The sequence below is a fragment of the Taudactylus pleione genome, unplaced genomic scaffold, assembly GCF_031769625.1.
Source record: "Taudactylus pleione unplaced genomic scaffold, aTauple2 ptg000820l, whole genome shotgun sequence".
NCBI classification, from domain to species: domain Eukaryota; kingdom Metazoa; phylum Chordata; class Amphibia; order Anura; family Myobatrachidae; genus Taudactylus; species Taudactylus pleione.
Window position 1 is genome coordinate 120,851 of NW_028285222.1, and position 18,788 is coordinate 139,638.

At 43.1% G+C, this 18,788-nt stretch overlaps 1 protein-coding gene across 9 annotated transcripts in view; it reads left to right on the plus strand.

The window, feature by feature from the left end:
• The first annotated feature begins 479 nt into the window (after positions 1–479).
• PPFIA1 (PPFI scaffold protein A1) overlaps positions 480–18,788 on the plus strand; it is a 91,035-nt gene continuing 72,726 nt past the window's right edge. For all 9 annotated transcript variants that reach the window (XM_088458243.1, XM_088458245.1, XM_088458244.1 and 6 more), the window contains exons 1-2: positions 480–787; positions 4,582–4,845. In XM_088458243.1, coding sequence (XP_088314369.1) covers positions 4,582–4,845 — 264 coding nt within the window. In that variant the 5' untranslated portion in view covers positions 480–787. The remainder of the gene's footprint in view (positions 788–4,581; positions 4,846–18,788) is intronic.

An 18,788-nucleotide genomic window follows, 5' to 3' on the forward strand; every position in this document is an offset into this window, starting at 1 on the left:
CTCCCACTCCTCACTGTCTCATACTCAGCAGATACCTCCCTCCCTCTCTCTCCCACTCCTCACTGTCTCATACCCAGCAGACCCCTCTCTCTCCCACTCCTCACACTCAGCAGATGCCTCCCCTCTCCTCACTCTCATACTCAGCAGACCCCTCTCTCCCACTCCTCACTGTCTCATACCCAGCAGATGCCTCCCTATCTCTCTCCTCATCATACTCCGCTCTTGTACTGCCTCTATCATGCCTCACACTCAGCAAATACCTCTCTCGCTCTCCCACTGCTCCTCCTCACTGTGTATGATCCCCTCTCACAGCAGCTCAGTCACCTCACAGACAGTGACAGTCTGTCCCACTCACATTAGTATTTCCCGCCTCCTCCTTCTCCTCAGTGAGTCTCATTGGTCACATGTCAGTCTCTGTGTCACTCCGCCGTTCCCCTGGTAACAGCAGGTCTCTGGTCCCGCCCCCTGCGTGACGCAATGTGTGCCGGCACGTCACGCACCGACCAGTCACCGCGGTGTATGCCGGGAGCATAGAGGCGGCCTGACGCCGGAGCCCGGGACACCGAACAGGGGATTCCCCAGCCTGCGCTCCGCCCGTGACCGCCCAAGGGACACGGGACAGCAGGGCGCACCGGGGCCGGCGCAGGAACCGACCGTGGGGTCCCCCTTCCGCTCTACGTACCCCGGGATCCCCCCCTCACCCCTCACACATTCCCACCGGCCCCGGTACATGGTACACGGAACCGGGCTCGCCCTGACACTGTAGCGGGCAGACAGCGGGAGCAAGGTAACGATAGGGGATATATGTATATATACACTTCTATGTATTGTATGGCCATACTAATATGTATATTATACTATTCATATTGCCCTGGCTCTTTTACTATTATATACTTCTGTGTACTCTATGGCCATTGTATGTATATTTATATTAATGTGCCATATCTCCTAGTTATATATAATATTTGTAACACTTATTTGTGCTGTGATACTTTGTATACTATGTCATACTATTAATATTACCCTGTCTTTTAGTATTATATACTTTTATGTACTCTATGGCCATTGTATTTATTATTAATGTGCCATATGATGTGTGCTGTGTTGTAATGCTTTGTATATTATGTCATACTGTTAATATTATCCTGTCTCCTAGTATTATATATACTTATGTGGGCTTTATGGCCAACTATGTATATTATAATCATATACTATTCATATATAGTTACAGTTTTTATCTTGCCAAGTTTCAGTGTTTTATATACTTATATATATTTTATAGCTTTATACTGCCATGTTTCTTAGTGCTGTCTTTATAAATTTACTGTATGGTCATACTCCTGTTATGCATCCTTATACAATTAATATTGTAATGTCAGTAAATAATATAATAATTATATGTACAGTATGGCCATGCTATTGTATCCTTAACCTTCATATTGTCCTGTCTCTTCATGTTTAATACTTTTATATACTGTATGTTGTTAAAAAAGATTATTATAGCCTTATAACATTCACATTTCTCTTTCTTACTGTTTTATATATGTCTTTAGACTGTATAGCTGGTCATACTGTGGGGTCTATTTATCGTTGGTGGGCCAATGACTTTGCCCCTGTATAGCAGCGATGCAGAACTCTGTTTCTGAGAAGTTTTATGAAACCGGTGCTCAGCTTGAAGCCCCGGGAAAAACCTTGCTCCTAAGCTGAGTTTTCATACTGCGTTGCTGGCAGCATTTGGGTTCCATCAATATGCGAGTGCAGACCAGTAGGGGATCCATCAAAGCCTCTGCTAAATTGCTGGCCCCCAAGCTCAAGATGGCATTACCTATCCACTTCGCAGCTGTAACATGCAATAATAGAAGGACCGGTGGGTTCTATGTGGTTTAAATAGTGAGAAGCAATGATAACCCCTTTTTTTGCTGGAGAAAGGGGTTATCATAGCTTGATAAATAGACAGTCTTGACAATATGAATAGTATATTATTTTAAATTTACTTCTATTCAAAATATAGCTGATCATACTATGTATATTCTAGTCTCGTACTATTTCTGTCATGGGGCCCATTGAACGAAACACCATATAGGAGCACATACTGCCGATACTAACTGGTAGGACAATATTGCTCTTTGTACGGCGCACCATATGGGAGTGCAAGGTAAAACGAGCTTTGCACCACTTTTATGAGCGTTCCCATGTTGTTCTGACGACATAACGCCGGCATTGCACATGATTGAATTTCCCCCTTCGTATCATATCTATTTGTCTGTTTATTGCCTTTTTTTTCATACTTCAGGATGGTTTGATAAAGGTGTAAATCTGTCCCAGTTTGCTTGAGCCACTCACCATTCTGATCAGTTTACATAAAAGTGATGTAGTGCAGTGACATATATAAATTGATATAAAAAAGTCTCTGTTGCCCCAATGAATGACTATACTGTTTTAGTTATTACTGTTGGTAAATCTTTGTGTTCACATCCTTATTAATGTTTTATATCCTTATTTCTCTTCCCTGTCTATTGTTCAAGAATGGTATACAATGGCTTTACTATTTCCATACATGTCTTTTGGTGTGTTATATACTTCTGTCTGTATACTGTTGAGATTTTGATGGTCATAATATATATTACAGCATACATCAGTACTTGAAACACTTGGGATCATTATTTATTGTATCAGTAGCTTGTTGTTTGTGTTGTCTTCGTAGTCATGTGTTTTATCAGTATACTGCTTAATTACTTATCCTTGTGCGTTTCTATTGCGTATATTGCGTGACTATATGGTAACACATATCTTGTACTTTTATCCCAGCTTGTACAGATTTATAATGTACTATAGCAACATTACTATATTGCAGAATAGTTTGTTTTTTTCCCCCTTTCTTGCTGGGGGGACAGTATGTTTACACTGTACCTCTTGTCTGTCTGCATCTGGTTACAAATCTGTTTCCAGCTCATCAGTGACTTGAGATAACAGATGTATAGAACCTAGGGGTCACCAAGTTGAATTGAAGTTGTCTGTCACTTGCCAAACATACTTAACTAGCAAATACACAAGTGCTATATGTAAGGGTAGTGTGATTAATTTAAGCCATAATTGAAGAGCCTCCATTAAGTAGATCAAATTGAGATCTTCATTCCACTTCTTTTAAGCCTTTATTGAACCTTCTCTCACTTAATTAAACCCCTTTTACACCAGAGCAAAAACCTGGGTTTTTGCTGGGTCTACCCGGGTCGCAGCTCAGTGTAAAAGGGTCCCTGAAAAATAACCCAGGTCAAGTGACCCAGCAATCCAACCCAGGTAGCTACCAGGATGGACCTGGGTAATGGTGCAGTGTAAACGGTTCAACCCGGGTTATCTGACCTGGGTCATACCTAAAATGAGCTGATTGGTGGTTGTGGGGCATTCACCTCCCACTTTTTATGACCTCACGGGTTTAGCAGGGCAGACCTGAGTTCAGTGTGAACAGGGCTGACCTGGGAGTAACCCAGATCAAAGCTGCAGTGTAAATGGGTCTGACCTGGGTCTGACCAGGGTTGGAACCATGTCCAAAAACCCAGGTCGGACCTGATTTTTTGGTGGAAAAGATGTATTAGCAAACCAGTGGATATTTTGGGGCCTGTCTGATTTGTTGTTGCTATTGCATGCACCTTTCTGATTCTAATATCACCACTCTACCCTTCCTATTTCGTACCCCTTGTTCTGTGAAAAAAGAATTGTCGTAATAAATTATGTTCTCCTCAGGCTTAGTATGAAAAGTTGACAGTCGAATGTCGATATGGACATTAGTTCGACATTTTTTAACATGTTGACACCAGACTGTCAACATACACGAGGGAATTCAATTGTTTGCATCAGGCGTCTAACTAATGGGCATCTATCGCAGCAATTCAGTTGTTGCTCTGATCAGACGCAGTCGTATGTAACACGTCCAAACAAAAAAGGGGGGTTTAGCTGCGCAGAGTGGCTAAACCCGTCTAAAATCCTGGTTTGGGCACGCAAACTACCATTTGGACGCCCAAACTATGGACTTTAAACACATTTTTTTCTCGCACCTCCAGAGGCAAGAAAAAGTTTCAGCCGCGGCTAATTGCCGTCTGATCGGAGCAACAATTGAATTACACTGATAGACGCCCATTAGTTAGACGCCCGGCGCAAACAATTGATTTCCCGTAACTGTTGTGGTTTTATAATAATATTATTTATTATTATTATTATTATTATTAACCTAACCTTAAACCTAACTAAAAAGACTGACATGTTAATTATCGACATTATGAACATGTTAATATTTTCCTTGTCAGCCTTATGTCCATGTCGACATTCAGAACCTGTCGACGTACGAACTTATTTTACGCAGTACATTGAGAATAAAGTCCAGTGGAGGCCGATATTTTGTGGATTGGACTAATAATCCTGACGATGCTGCTTATCTGCTCCATAGGCTCTAGTGACATCATTTAGACAAATGTAATAGTTTTTTATTTGATTTACCGTATTACATTGAATCTCATTAGATGAGTTTGGTAAGGCGTGGTCACCGAATTGATGCTCATTTTTAATTTATTTATTTTTTTTTTTAAGATGATGTGCGAAGTGATGCCCACGATCAGCGAGGCTGAGATGCCTTCCGGGGGGAATGGAGGCCATGGATCGGGCTCTCCCCAACAAACAGACTCTGACTCTCACTTTGAGCAACTCATGGTTTCTATGCTAGAAGAAAGAGACCGGCTGCTGGATACTCTACGAGAGACCCAAGAGACACTCGGATTAAATCAGGGCAAACTACAGGAGGTGACCCATGAACGGGACTCATTACAAAGGCAGCTCAACACCGCTTTGCCCCAGGTATAAAAATATCTGTTGATCCTTCTTCCTTTTTTTTTTTTTTAATTTTTTTTTCTTTTAAGTGGTTCAAAGAAAAAAAAAATCCCCAAAAATCAAACTCCTAGTAGCCTAGCAATCTTTTGTTTTGTGAGCAGCAGAGTGGTGTATGGGTGTTCCACAGCCAAATCATTTACTTGTTAAAATAGCCTTCACTTGGCTTTCCTTAGCTACTTTCTGCTCTCCTGTTATAGTAACCCCAGGCTCATCCTGCTATAAGAACCTGATAAACATTACCGTTCACCTGTGAGGTGTCCCGTCACCCTCCACCCCCTGTTCTGTTTGCTGCAGAAGCAGATGAACAGAAATCAAGGACATGGCCGTTGGTGATCTGTAATTTATGCAGATGCTGTCTCATAGTAACTTCTGTTTTTGGGCTTCATATGCGATATAACACACACACACACTCACTCACTCCCTCCCTCCCGGAAGCATTTTAGGGTACAGTAGAAATGTTAACCAGCTTCTGGGTACAAACGCAGCTGGTGGCTTTCTTGGTTTGTCGTCTGTCATGACATTGTATGTTTTTACTTATGGATCTGAGGGTAACAAAAATAATCTAACAGGTAAAGACACTTTTGGCAAATACTGTATGTTGCCTTTTGTATAATTTTCATAGGTGATAGACCGGTTTGAACCTTGATATACTCAATCTGTCGTTTTCGTCATTTATAGAAAGCAGGGGCAGCACAGACGGTGTAATGGTTAGCATTAGTGCCTCACAGCACTGAGGTTGTGGGGTCCATTTCCACTGTGGCCCTAACTGTGTGGAGTTTGTACTGTATATTCTCCCTGTGCTTGTGTGGGTTTCCTCCGGGTGCTCCGGTAAAATATACTGGTAGGTTAATCGGCTTTAAACAAAAATTAACCCTAGTGTGTAAGTGTGTGCGTGCACATGTGGTAGGGAATATAGATTGTAAGCTCCACTGGGGCAGGGACTGATGTGAATGGATAAATACTCTCTGTAAAGCGCTGCGGAATAGGTGTGCGCTATATAAATAACTGGTAATAAAATAATCATGATAAATAATGTACTTCTCCGTCTTGTGTTACTCTGGGGCCATGTAGAGTCAGAAGTTGTGATTGGGGTTGTGTATGTTTTCTGGGTGGCTGAAGTGCTCTACACAAACTGACGTTTCCAGTGATGTTACAGCATGCATAAATCACATGCTGTCGTGTTTTTTCCATTCTAGCTTTTTGCCCTGCATCTAAATCTTTGGTAGGCTAAGAGTTCTGTACAGGATTTGGCAATAATTGCATTTTTCATGTTTCTACAGAGCAAATTCAGTTTGACCAGCAGAGTTCTACCCAGAAAAGTTTTCCAGCCGGGTGGTATCAAGTAGTAGCCGGGTGGGGGCCCTCGTAATAATAAATGTTTTAAACCCTGACCTTATAATGATTTAAACTTGAAATCACGTTTTATATATAAATTCTCCTCTTATTATTAGAGGCCCAGTCATCTGATTCTGAAAAAGCTGCAAAGTCTGTAGGATCTGGTCCTTTTTATACAGCTCCCAGATACTGTCCCCACTTGCAGACTCCCAAAGTGCCGGGTAGTGCACCCGCAGAAAACAGCCTGGGAGGAACACTGACCAGTCACAGTTGTACATTGAAATAATTTTGCCTATTGTAGAAAATTTTTTTTTTTTTTTTCTCAGGGAGGACTAAATCATTGTTGACTTTTCTTTATAGAGCGCAACAGATTCTCCGCAACCGTTTAGTCCTAATGTACGAAATGTGCAGTTGTAATGTTTATCCTATTTGTCAGATACACTATAGCAACATGTATCTAGCACTTGTTTGGGGGGGGGGGGGGCGCAAGTGAATTCAGGTCTCTGTGCCTCTCCCAGGCCTTACTGCGATGCTGTCTGGATGACTTTGCTGGCATTGCATGTATAGTGTAAAATGCTATTCTAACCTTTATGATTCATTGGAGATCTAGGACCTCATTCAGAGCCGGACGCTATTTGCGGTCGTTCGTTCAGAAAAAAGGGGCTGGCTATTCAAATGAACCGTTCGCTCTTTGCGGTCTGTTCACGCCTCTAGGTCTGAACGAGCGAACAAAACTTGCGGTCGTTTTTTGGATAACTACGCCCCCTGGCCGCTCGCATCCTACGTCATGTCCGCTATTTATTAGATTAATCGAGTACATCGACCAGCGTATGAACTGCTCGCTATTCTTGTGGTTGGTTTTTCCTACCGCAATCTTGCGAGCAGTTCTGATTATAAAATAACCAAGTGACGTGGTCAATGACGCTGCTGTATTAATTATGCACACCCATAAAACGCCCATTTTGACCTTTAAGCACGCCTGCGTTCGGATCTCTACTCCCCGTTTTCAAGCACCTTCCCATGTTACCACCCACATACGCCTCCTCCTGTCACTCAAAATAGCAGGCATTCGCTGATTAGCGAACAAACGATTTTCGGCCGCACTGACTGGTTCGCGCATGCTCGGAACGAACGAGCGGCCGCTTACGAGCGGCTCTGAATCAGGCCCCAAGTGTAGACCAAGTATATGTTGTGTAACTTGCAGAGTCTTTATGTAAACTAGATACACTGTAGCTGTGGGATGGGAGTTTATTAGCAAATAGCCGCTCGGCTCTATTGCGAGGATTTTAATATCTTTTAATTAAAAAATATCTAAGAAAATCTGCCCATAAGATGAACTCTTCACTTTTAATGATTCGTGTTTTGAACATTTCATTTTTGGGCTCTGGTTTATTAATGAAGCATGCAGATGTAGTGTGCTGATGGCAAGTCCACTTTTCACAACACCAGCCAGTGTACAAAACTGTAGACAACCAATATATTATTATTTACAGTTATTTATGCACATATTCCGTAGCGCTTTAAAGAGAATATTTTTTACCAATCGCGTCTGTCCATTGCCCCAGTGGAGTTTACAATCTATAATCCCACTGGAATACACACTAGGCCTATTTTATGCTTGTCAGAATCCAATTAACCTACCAGTATGTTTTTGAAGTGGAGGGGAAAAAACCCACAGAAACACAGGGAGAACATACAAACTCCACACTGTTAGGGTCTTGGTGGGAATCGAACTCAAGACCTCAGTGCTGCGAGGCTGTAATGCTAATCCCAACAAACGTGCTGCCCAAACAAATGCATGACCGTGAAAGGCTGATAGATCTGTGGCTTATTTTGACAAACCCAGCAGTGTTCTGTTCTAGCTAAATGTTCTGGCACTGCAGGAGGAAATCATGTTTTGGGAAAAGAATGTGTAGAGCTTGAGAAACTTGTGATGCTGGAGGTATCTGCAGCTCGTGTTCTCTGCTTATTCAGTGGTGCTGTTAATGAGCCTGTTACTGCTAGTGGTTAAAAGCCTTGTGTATACAGAAAATCAGGGAGCGCAGGACGCGTCAATCATCATAAAACGAAAAGGGTGTTACTCTGCAAGGGCCGGCTGTTTTATAGACTGGTTAACTTTTTTTTTTTTTTCGTTCATAAATGAATGCGTTGCTGGCTTATTAACTTGTCTTAGTAATGTGGTGTTGGCAGAATTAGCAGTGAGCATGCCCATTAAGAAAGGATGGAGATTATCTGCATGACTCGCTGCAAAAGTTAGCCTGAACTTTTCCTTTGTCCATGTAGCTAGGAGATGACGGTTTGGATTAAAAAATTCTTCTCTATGGGGGAGATTCAATTAAGCGCGAGGTGAATAGCGCCGGGAGGTTGGTCCCAGAGCGATTCTATTCACTACGCTGTTTAGTCCGATTATTACAAATTAAGTCGGAGAATGCCGGTTCTCGTGACTTTAACCTGGGTATTTAGTCGCGAGAACCATCGTCCTCCGACCTAAGTGCTGGCCGCAAGGCTGTTAGTGCCGCGCTAAGCCAGCAGACAGCCTCGCGGCTGGCACTGTAGTCGGATTTCTGCTCACAGAAATCCTTTAGTCGGCCTAACAGCGCGCTGAATTGAATAGCTCAGGGAACTCCTTCCCGGGTCTATTAACAGCGCGCTGAATTGAATCGCCCCCTACTTCTGTATTAAAGGAAAAACGTCTATTACGGTCCCATTCTACAGTACTGCACCCATGGAGCTGTCTGGCCGGGAGGCAGATTATGCAGCTAGGCTATATATATTGGCTGCGTTTTATTGATGGTATTCCTTACCATGCTTATAAGAATAATCTTACATATTGGTAACGTCATTTGCTTAGTATTTCTTATTACACTGTTTGCAATTGGCAGTGAGGGTTAATTTGTTACCTTCTTTTCACAGCAACTTATTTCTGGTACAAAGTGTGGGAAGGCCCAAATGGGATGCCAGTGGTCAGAATCCTGACATCGGCACCCTGATAGGGTTAGGATACCGACACCTAACTCTACCCCTAACCCTCCCCCCCCCCCCCCCCCCCCTTAGTGCCTAAACCTAATCTCCAGCACGCTGGGATTATGACTACATCCTGCCCCAAACAGCAAGTTATGCCTTATAGTTCATGCCCAGGTAAATCTTTTTATTCAGACTCCCAAGTATTTTATTGCCAGTGTTCTGTACCATATGATATAAATTAGCGCATAAAACTGCAAATTGGATTGATGGATCCAAAGCCGGATGTAGAGGAAAACTATTTTTTTTTTATTTTTTTTGTGTGTGTGGGTGAAGCAGTATGTGTCTTGGAATATTATGCGTAACTTTAATATATCCAGCTGTAAAAAGTATTAAAGCCCTGTCAGACGCTTCATGTAATTAAATGAAAATGCGTTTTAAACTGATTTTTCACGGCTTTGGAATTCTGTCCTGAAATCCGGGCGGTTTATGGGATTTCAGACTTTTCCTCTGCACCTTTTAGGTGCAGTGTTCCAATGTAATCATAGATTGTCGTTTCTTTTATACTGTATGTTCAAGCATTGTGCTATGAAAATGCGCAAGTGGAATTTTCTATTACTAGAGGAAAAAAAAAAAACCTCTTACAAAAGATAGTTCAGACGGGAGATGTCTAAGTGCAGCATAGGGGAAGGATGGGGCCTCGGGCCGTACTTTCCACGGTATGTCAGGACAAGCAGCAGATATGCTCAGTGACAGCAGCATAGAGGCGGATTGAGGGCTTCTGACATACATTCTGTGTTCTGAGTTTGCTCCCGTCATTACGCCATGCTGTCACCACCTTCTTATTCTGTGGGCTATTTCCGCTACGTGGAATGCAAGATGCCTAATTACCTCCCGGTTTCAGCGTTGCTGAGCTGTGCTATGTCATTAAGCTGATATGAGCGACCACCATACTTTTTGTTTGCTGTTTTACGACATCTAATCCAAATTTGAATGCATTAAGTCTGAGTAATCTGAATTGAGGCACCGTTACATGGCACAGACTGCGCAGAGCAAAAAGAAAGGGCTTCTCCACCCGCAGTGACGTATACACCCCTTCCACGGTTTTAGTATGATGTATTTTACGTTGCCATTCTATTGTTTTTACTACATCGTTCTCATGTTGTACAACTAAAGTCAGAGCGTCTATTGCATTTATTCTTCAAAACTTGGGTTAGAAGAACCACCATGAAATAGACACTGTTGGGAAAACCTGTACCCAATCGTAGCATTAGAATTAGTATTCACACTTGAAGTGGGAGGGGCTTACATCATGTAGCAAATCCAGACTACTAAGCATTTACTGTACATAGGGGCCTATTTACCATTAACTAGTTGCTGGATATTCTCTGATTATGAAGGGGCTGCTGGAAATATTTCCGATATCTGCTGCTGTCCGTCAATTTCCGACAGCAGTCGCAAACCCTATGGGGGTGCGATGTCAATCTTGCTTGAAACCCGCAACTTCCGCCGTCTAAAAATGGCATAGTGCTGCTGTAGCCTATGAACTACACATCGCAATACTAGCCGGGAGAGGGTTCCAGAGAAACCCTACACGGCAATGGCTGCCGCCTGCTCGTACACTTGCTGCAGAGGCCGAAAGGACCGCAGTGATGGTGGTTCAGTGTGTACGAACATCCATCATCTGCAGATATATCTTTCTGATGTGTACCCAGCTTTAGTTCGCATCTTGCAGTGCGATCATGGGAACTAGTAACATGCCCAGATCACATTGCAAATGCGATTGTTGATCAATGGGCCCCATAGTCTGGTGTGGGAAGATCATCGTATCAAATGCACCTACATAAAATATAAAGTCCTACATCCAGTGTATTTACCTATACTTACATATTCCAGATAAATCCGGGTTGTGCACACCAGCGCTACAGTATTCCCACCAGATGTATTGGAAGCAGCTGGGCACAGAGTTGTCCAAACTCCAAAATAAATGGTGAATAAAGAAATTGTGCCTAGCGCTAACCTTTATATAATCCTGGGCGTGTATGTTGGTACGGTTTTGAAAACAGTGAGGAAGTCAATATGTCAGACAGTAATGTATAGCAATGTAAAGGAAAGATGACAGTGTAAAATGGTTTTGACCAATAATAATATTGATCAAAACCATTTTACACTGTCATCTTTCCTTTACATTGCTATACATTACTGTCCGACATATTGACTTCCTCACTGTTTTCAAAACCGTACCAACATACATGGCCAGGATTATATAAAGGTTAGCGCTAGGTACAATTACTTTATTCACTACATATTCCAGATGTCCAGAACTGGAGACATCCCAGCATCTGGCTAAACCCAGATGCAGTGTTGCACAAAAGTCTGTTTTGCGGATGGTTCTTGCAATCTCTAGCACAGTGCACGTACTGTAACAGTGCGCATCTACCGGGGATTCAGAGACGCACGCATCCCAGTCATAATTCCACTTGCAGCTCAGTGGGCGTTAATGGGGTGTTCGCATGTAGGACACGTAGACTGAATTGCCTACTATGCAAGGTTGCACAACCAGAGAGAACCAACTGTTGTCAGACAGATCTCTTACACCAAGCGGCTATTTGAAAAAGTGTATCGATAGGGATGGTGTGCTCTCTTGCACAATATCGGTCCAATTTGTCCAAACCAAAATGACAAATGGGGCATATCATACAGTGTTGTATGTCCGACTGCGCACTCCCGCAGGTCGAATGCGATGTCGTGTGATTGGCCGTGCAGCACGCCCAATCCCACCATATTGCATGCGGTGGAGTGCATATTAGCGAAAGATGGAACGACGCATCGTTCCGTCGCTCATGAAATCTTCTAATGTGTACCGACAATCTTACATGGTCCGGGGAGAAGGTAATTCGCCCCAAACATCGGCAAGATTGCCGGTCGTTCTAGTATGTACCAAGTCTTAGTCCCGTGCATGCCATGCAAGTTTAATCACAGCCAACTTGCCGTACAACTGTGAATGGGCCCCGTAATGTCCATGGCATCCTGCTGTCTGGCCACTGCATCATGGAAGTGGAGTGTGGAGGCTAAAGTCAGCAGTCGTCAATAAGAACACATTTGCTTTACAGAGCCTAGAAAGGCTGAACCTGCTGTGCCGTTTCCAGAGAAGAATAAGGAGCCTGTGACGCAAATAAGACTGATGGGCCCGCGACTTAAATCAGAAAGTGGTGACTTTGATTATAAGATGCCCTAGTTGCTGATTGAATGTGTGGTGTTGCATACCCAGCTCTGAGCGTAAACCAGATTATCCTGAGAGATGCTTGCTCCTCCTTTTATGGTAAAATGAGCATGCTTGGATAAAGGTATCCTACACCTGCCGGATTACCTGCTTTTGTGTCTGCTTCCAGATCAAAGTAATGAGCAGAATGTGTTATTGTTTGGGGTCTTTTACCCCTGGAGTGGGCTGGAAGGTGGGTGTGTTTTTAGTATAAACTTCTAATAAGTACTGAAATGAGCAGTCACACTACAGACGTGATGAATAGGATCTAGTTGTTAAATCTGCTTCAGAGGCCATTTAATTTACTCCATATGGTGCATCATCTGATAAGTGAGCTTGAGGTAAGGCTATGCCGTTATGTAGTTATTCTTCCATCTTTTTACTAAAAGCAAATTTTTCATTGTATTTTGTTTATGGATTTTACATTAAAGTAAATAGTTTCATTTATTCGTGAATGCTACCTAATAACTAGAGTGGCATATGTATGTATTAAAGCCGTGCTTCTCAAATCCAGTGCTCGGGACGCACTAAAGGGGCCTATCCATTAGCAGATCTTTCTGAAAGACAAAATATTTATCTTTTGAAAATTCCTGGGGCTGCTGCGATAAGATATCTCTCATGTACATGACAGATTTTTTGCAAACGACGAACGATATTGCATGACATCATTCAGGGAGTGGATTTTTTTTTTTTTTGTTTCTATTCATTTTCATTAAAATGATAATTGACCAACATGTTGGAGAGACAGAAGACCCAATTTGTCAGCCATGGGAGTGCGCATTTTTATCGTTCAGAGCCTATCCATTAGCAGATAAATTGAACGACTGAACGATAAATCGTTCATCATTCAAATTTATCTGCTAATGGATAGGCCCCTTAACAGTGCATGTTTTCCAGGTCCCCTTACAGATTACAAGTGAAATAATTACCACCACCTGTGCAATATGTTAGTCTGTAATGAATACACCTGTGTTCCATTAGGGCAGAGGTTCCCAAACTTTTTTGAATCACTGCGCCCTCGTGTATCAGCACTGTTTTCGTGGCACCCCTAAGCCAAAAGTTTGTTCTTGAGAAATTCAGAAACAATTGTAGTGAAGTAGTAAATTGTGCTCCTGTCATCCTTAGGGTCAGTTATGTGGTGGGGGACAGGTTTGTGCTGCTGTTTGTCCACATATTTTCATTACATTTACCATAAAGAATATGATTTGGTGCTGGACCACCAACCTGAGGCACCCCTGCAAGTGTCCCGAGGCACCCCAGGGTGGTGCGGTGCACAGTTTGGGAACCACTGCATTAGGGGGATATGGAAAACGTGCACTATTAGTGTGTACCAAGAGTTGTCTAAAATTGCGCCCTTCACCTACAAACATAGAAAGCAGCCATTCTGCACGCCTGATAACGTAGCCCATGATGTCACACTGAGCTTGGCTAGTGATCATTCTAGCACCCTGTACCTGTCACATCCCCTGTAGTTCCTCTTTCCCGCCTGGGGTATCGCTCTCTGCTCTGGTGCTTCTAGCACACTCGGTTAATGCACCAAACTGCTGAGATACAGACCAGAGTGTGCTAGAAGCACCAGAGCAGAGAGCGACCGAGATGACGGGTACAGCCCACAAAATTATCACCTCCTATGTTTGTAGGTGTGTTGCTGGTTTTCAATTAGAGGCAGCTATGAGAACTTCATATAAGTAGTAAAGATTTGGGATATGACATTTGTTACACAATGTCCTATATTGGTGTATACTTTTATAGATTACTACTAGGTGAAGTACCCGGCGTTGCCCGGGTTTAAATCTTCAAGTTTTATTATGTGATGTCGTCCAAATCCATCCAGTGGAAGGACCAGAACAAGCGCCCTTGGTCAAAATTCTGGCATGTGGTCTGACCGGGACTCCAACCACTCCATTAGGCATCCTAGACCAATTGCCACCCCTCTGAAGTTTTCATCCAAATCCATCCAGTGGAAGGCCCAGAACAGGCTCCTGGGGTCAAAGTTCTGCCCAGCGTACACCAACGTGAGCTCTGACCACGTCGCTAACCCCAAAAACCTGGCCAGGATCCAACTAGACCACCTCACTTTGGTTTCATCCTAATCGGTGCAGGGGTGTCCGAATGCATAACCGGACAGACAGACCTACAAATATATAAAAAAAAAAAGCCCAAATGACGTTTGTATATAAGATTTTATTTTTTCCATGTAGTTTAACTTCACTCAGCTGACATCTGAGCTGCAAACATTGGTGTAATGTCGTCATGCTAAGTGTGTTATTCTTCAGTGTACACACAGGGTGTGAAGAACGGTCCGAGGTGGCGGGGTGTCTGCTCATGCAGATGTGCGATGTTATTCCTGGCTCCTCTGTGACGCTATTAGAATCACATGGACAGTGGTTTTGAAAGTTGCAGGTTGCAGATCTGGGTTTGCAAAGACAGATCTTGTTTAAACGATCATTATAGTCATTAATAATACGTAAATAAGAGTAATATCACATGACTGATATTCTGCAGTTTTAGTACTAACTGTACTGCTCTCAAGGCATTCTTCTAGAGCTGCTGTGGAATGTGTGATTGACATATACTGTAGCTTGCAGTGCTAAGTACACTTCAGTTTTTAAGGCAGACTAAAATAAATAAACACACACACACACACACACACACACACACTACATACATACATATGGCTTTGTCCGGCACTTAGGACAATATGGCTATAAGGATTTCTCTCTCTATCTGTGTGTGTGTGTATAATATATAATTATATTGAACAACAGTCATTTCGGTGCTAGGCCGGTGTATGACCGTGAATAAATATAATTAATAGATATAGAAGTTCTTGACCAAAGTCCGTGTTTAGTGCCTAGAATAATCCACTCATATTGGACAGCAAAAGCTCCTTGTTGTAAAGCACACCAACTTCTTCAATCTGAAAAATAATAAAAAAACAAGGGCGCCTCCTAGCGCAATAATCTTGAAGACAACACCAAAAGTGTGTGAAGAGGGCTATGAGTGAACCCGTACCATGTGTATCAAATTATAACAGCTTATCTCAAATCCTTAGTGAAGATCCTCATAAGGTCACTGACATCAGTAGGATTTTTTTCACAATTTTAATGGGAATCCACAATCCACAAAATCATAAACAGACATAGTATAACACTGTTTATAAATTCAGAGCTTCAAGAATACATATGAATGCCTGTACATTAGAGATAATAAAACACAGCTCATCTGAGAATCAGCAGCACAGTACCCAACGCGTTTTGTCCAGGTGGAACGCAGTTTTCTCCTTGTAGACTTGCATATATATATATATATGTGTGTGTGTGTGTATGTGTATATAGCGCCATAACATTATAACCACCTGCCTAATATTGTGTAGATCCCCACTCCACAACACCTCTGAAAGTTTCCTGTGGTATCTGGCACCAAGACGTTTGCAGATCCTTTAAGTCTGGTAAGATGCATGGTGGGGCCTCCATGGCTCGGGCTTGTTTTTCAAGCACATCCCACAGATGCCCAATCTGATTGAGATCTGAGCAATTTGCGATGTAAAGCTGGCCACACACTAGACCAACTTACATCCAACCAGCCAACTTGTTGATTGGTTGGAATGAAAATCTGGTAACGTATAGGAGTAAATGATGGTCAGCAATTTGCTCCTAGATGCCAGAAAACAGATGAAAATGGTAGTTTAGACAAGTTTGTTAAATGTTTGATCTAAACTATTTGTTCAAACAGCAGTTTTGGTCCATTTTCCAGCTTTTTGGAGCAAATTGCTGATTGGTTGGAATGAAAATCTGGTAAGGAATACAATCAACTAGTTGGCTGGTTGGACAGATAATCTTTAGATGTGTGGCCAGCTTAAGTCAACACCTTGAACTCCTTGTCTTGTTCCTCAAACCTTTCCTGAACAATGTTTGCAGTGTGACAGGGAGCATAGCCCACTGAAAGATGCCACTGCCATCAGGGAATACCGTTGCCATGATGGGGTGTACTTGGTCTGCAACAATGTTATTAGGTAGGAGGTACGTGTCAAAGTAACATCCACATAAATGCCAGGCCCAAGGTTTCCCAGCAGAACATTGCCCAGAGCAGTGGTCTCCAACCTTAATTTGGGTGGGAGCTACTTGAGAAAAATGAGATGTCTTGAAGAGCCACATTTTACTTTTGAAAACTAACATCTGGCTAATAACGAAATCTTTCATAGAAAAACAACAATGCATTTATTAATACAGATTTTATTTTTCAAAAATTAAATGTGGAGAGCTGTCAGCGGGGAGCAGGGGGCTGCTGGATGGTTAATGTAGGCGGGACAGTGGATGGACAGGCCCCACACCCCCTTTCAAAGTGCCAGACTCTACCTCTGATGCCTGAGAGCTGTCAGCCAGAGAGCAGGGGGTTGCTTGATGGACTGTGCAGGCAGGACGGTGGATGGCCAGGTCCCACACTTCCTCCAAACAAGTGCCCAGTGTCTCTTCATGCGGTCAGCGGCAAGTCTGCTAGCAGTGTTTTCCATGCACTGCTGCCGTGACGCGTATAACACATGCCCTATGCGCGGCCTGCACACCATCAGCCCACTGCCGCAAGGAGAGCACCCGCCGTGCTGCCGCCGTAAGGCGTGCCGCGGCCATGAGCGACGGGCTGGCAACCGCGGGCCCAGAGCATCACACTGCCTATGCCGGCTTGCCTTCTACCCATAGTGCACCCTGGTGCTATCTCTTCCCCAGGTAAACGACGCACACGCACCCGGCCGTCCACATAATGTAAAAGAAAATGTCATTTATCAGACCAGGCCACCTTTTTCCATCTTGATGGTCAAGTTCTGACGCCCAATTGTAGGTGCTTTCGGCGGTGGGCACTCTGACCTGTCTGCGGCTACGCAAAACACTTTGTGTGCTCTGACACCTTTTTATCATGGCCAGCGTCAACTTTTTCAGCAATTTGTGCTAGAGTAGCCCTTCTGTGGGATATAGGGGTAGCCTTCGCTCCCAACACGCATCAAAGCTTGCTGCCTAATCTATCCCACTCCTTGACAGGTGCCATTGTAATGAGATAATCAATGTCAGTGGTGTTAATGTTATGGCTGATCGATGTGTATATACACTTAAGGTGCCCACACACTAGGCAATATGTTACACGATCAGCCCGATTCCAAAGCATCGGGACGACAGATCGTGTAAAATATGTCCTAATCGTGAGTCTCTACTTACGATGCCGATGCGCGTACCCGCTGGTGGTACATTGCGTCTGCAGATCTTTGCTGCTGCAGGCAAGATCTGAAAATCTTATCACGATGCACTGGAATAGTATAGGATGCACGATAGATCGTGGGGCAATTTGGATAGTTTTTAACACCAAATCGTGCCCACGGCTGCAGGGGGAGAAATCTGACACGATATCTGATCGTGACCTGAATGCCTAGTGTGTGGGCACCTTAACACACACGCTATTGTCTCCTTTACTAATTGTAGTCTCGTATTTTGTTTTTATATTTCCTCCTCTCTTTAGCGCTCCCACCATCATTTTCTCCAAATCTCTAATTTCCCCCCCCCCCCCCCTCTTACTCCGTCTCTTTCTCATCACTCCATATTAACCCTTGGAGATGTATAAAGTACCATCCAATCGGCTTCTGTCAGTTTTCAAACACATCCTATAAAATAACAGTCAGATGCTGATTGGTTGGTACTTTCTCTGTCCAAGATTTGATACATCTCCCCCTCTGACACTCTTCTCCCTCCTCCTGAGGTGGTATGTGATGTGTAAGTATAGGAAATAACAGTAGTGTTTGGAGACTATAGATGTGTGATATGCTGGAACTCACTGGAGGTGACATCACTGACACAGGTGGGGAGGGGTCGGAGTTCATGCAAGCTGTCATTAATTGCCAACGTGATTACATAATTGTTACCACTCTTCAGAGACCTACTGTATATACTTTGCTGAAGTAAGACATGAGCTGCATCAAAACAATCATTCAGAATTTGCTTCTGTACAACCTGGCTTCTAGATGGACATTTCAGGTAACCACTAAATAGGTTCCCTGCTAACGAATATTCTTTGAAATGGGAAGTATTGGTAACAAATCCAGAAATGGCTTTTGCACTTCCAGATCCATAGACTTTATGATCTACTCTGATACGTTACCTAGGCTATTTATTAAGGAGTATATTTGCACTTAGTTTCCCTATAAAGTCATTCTTCTGTGAAAACGTTTTCTCAGAAAACGTATTATATCGATGGAAACTATAATCCAACCTACACTTTTCCCTGGCAAGATGAATTGTGCAGACCCCGAGGAAAGGGTGCATCTGCAGTGGCCAGTTTATGCTTCTAAGTTCCAATATTGGGGCCAATT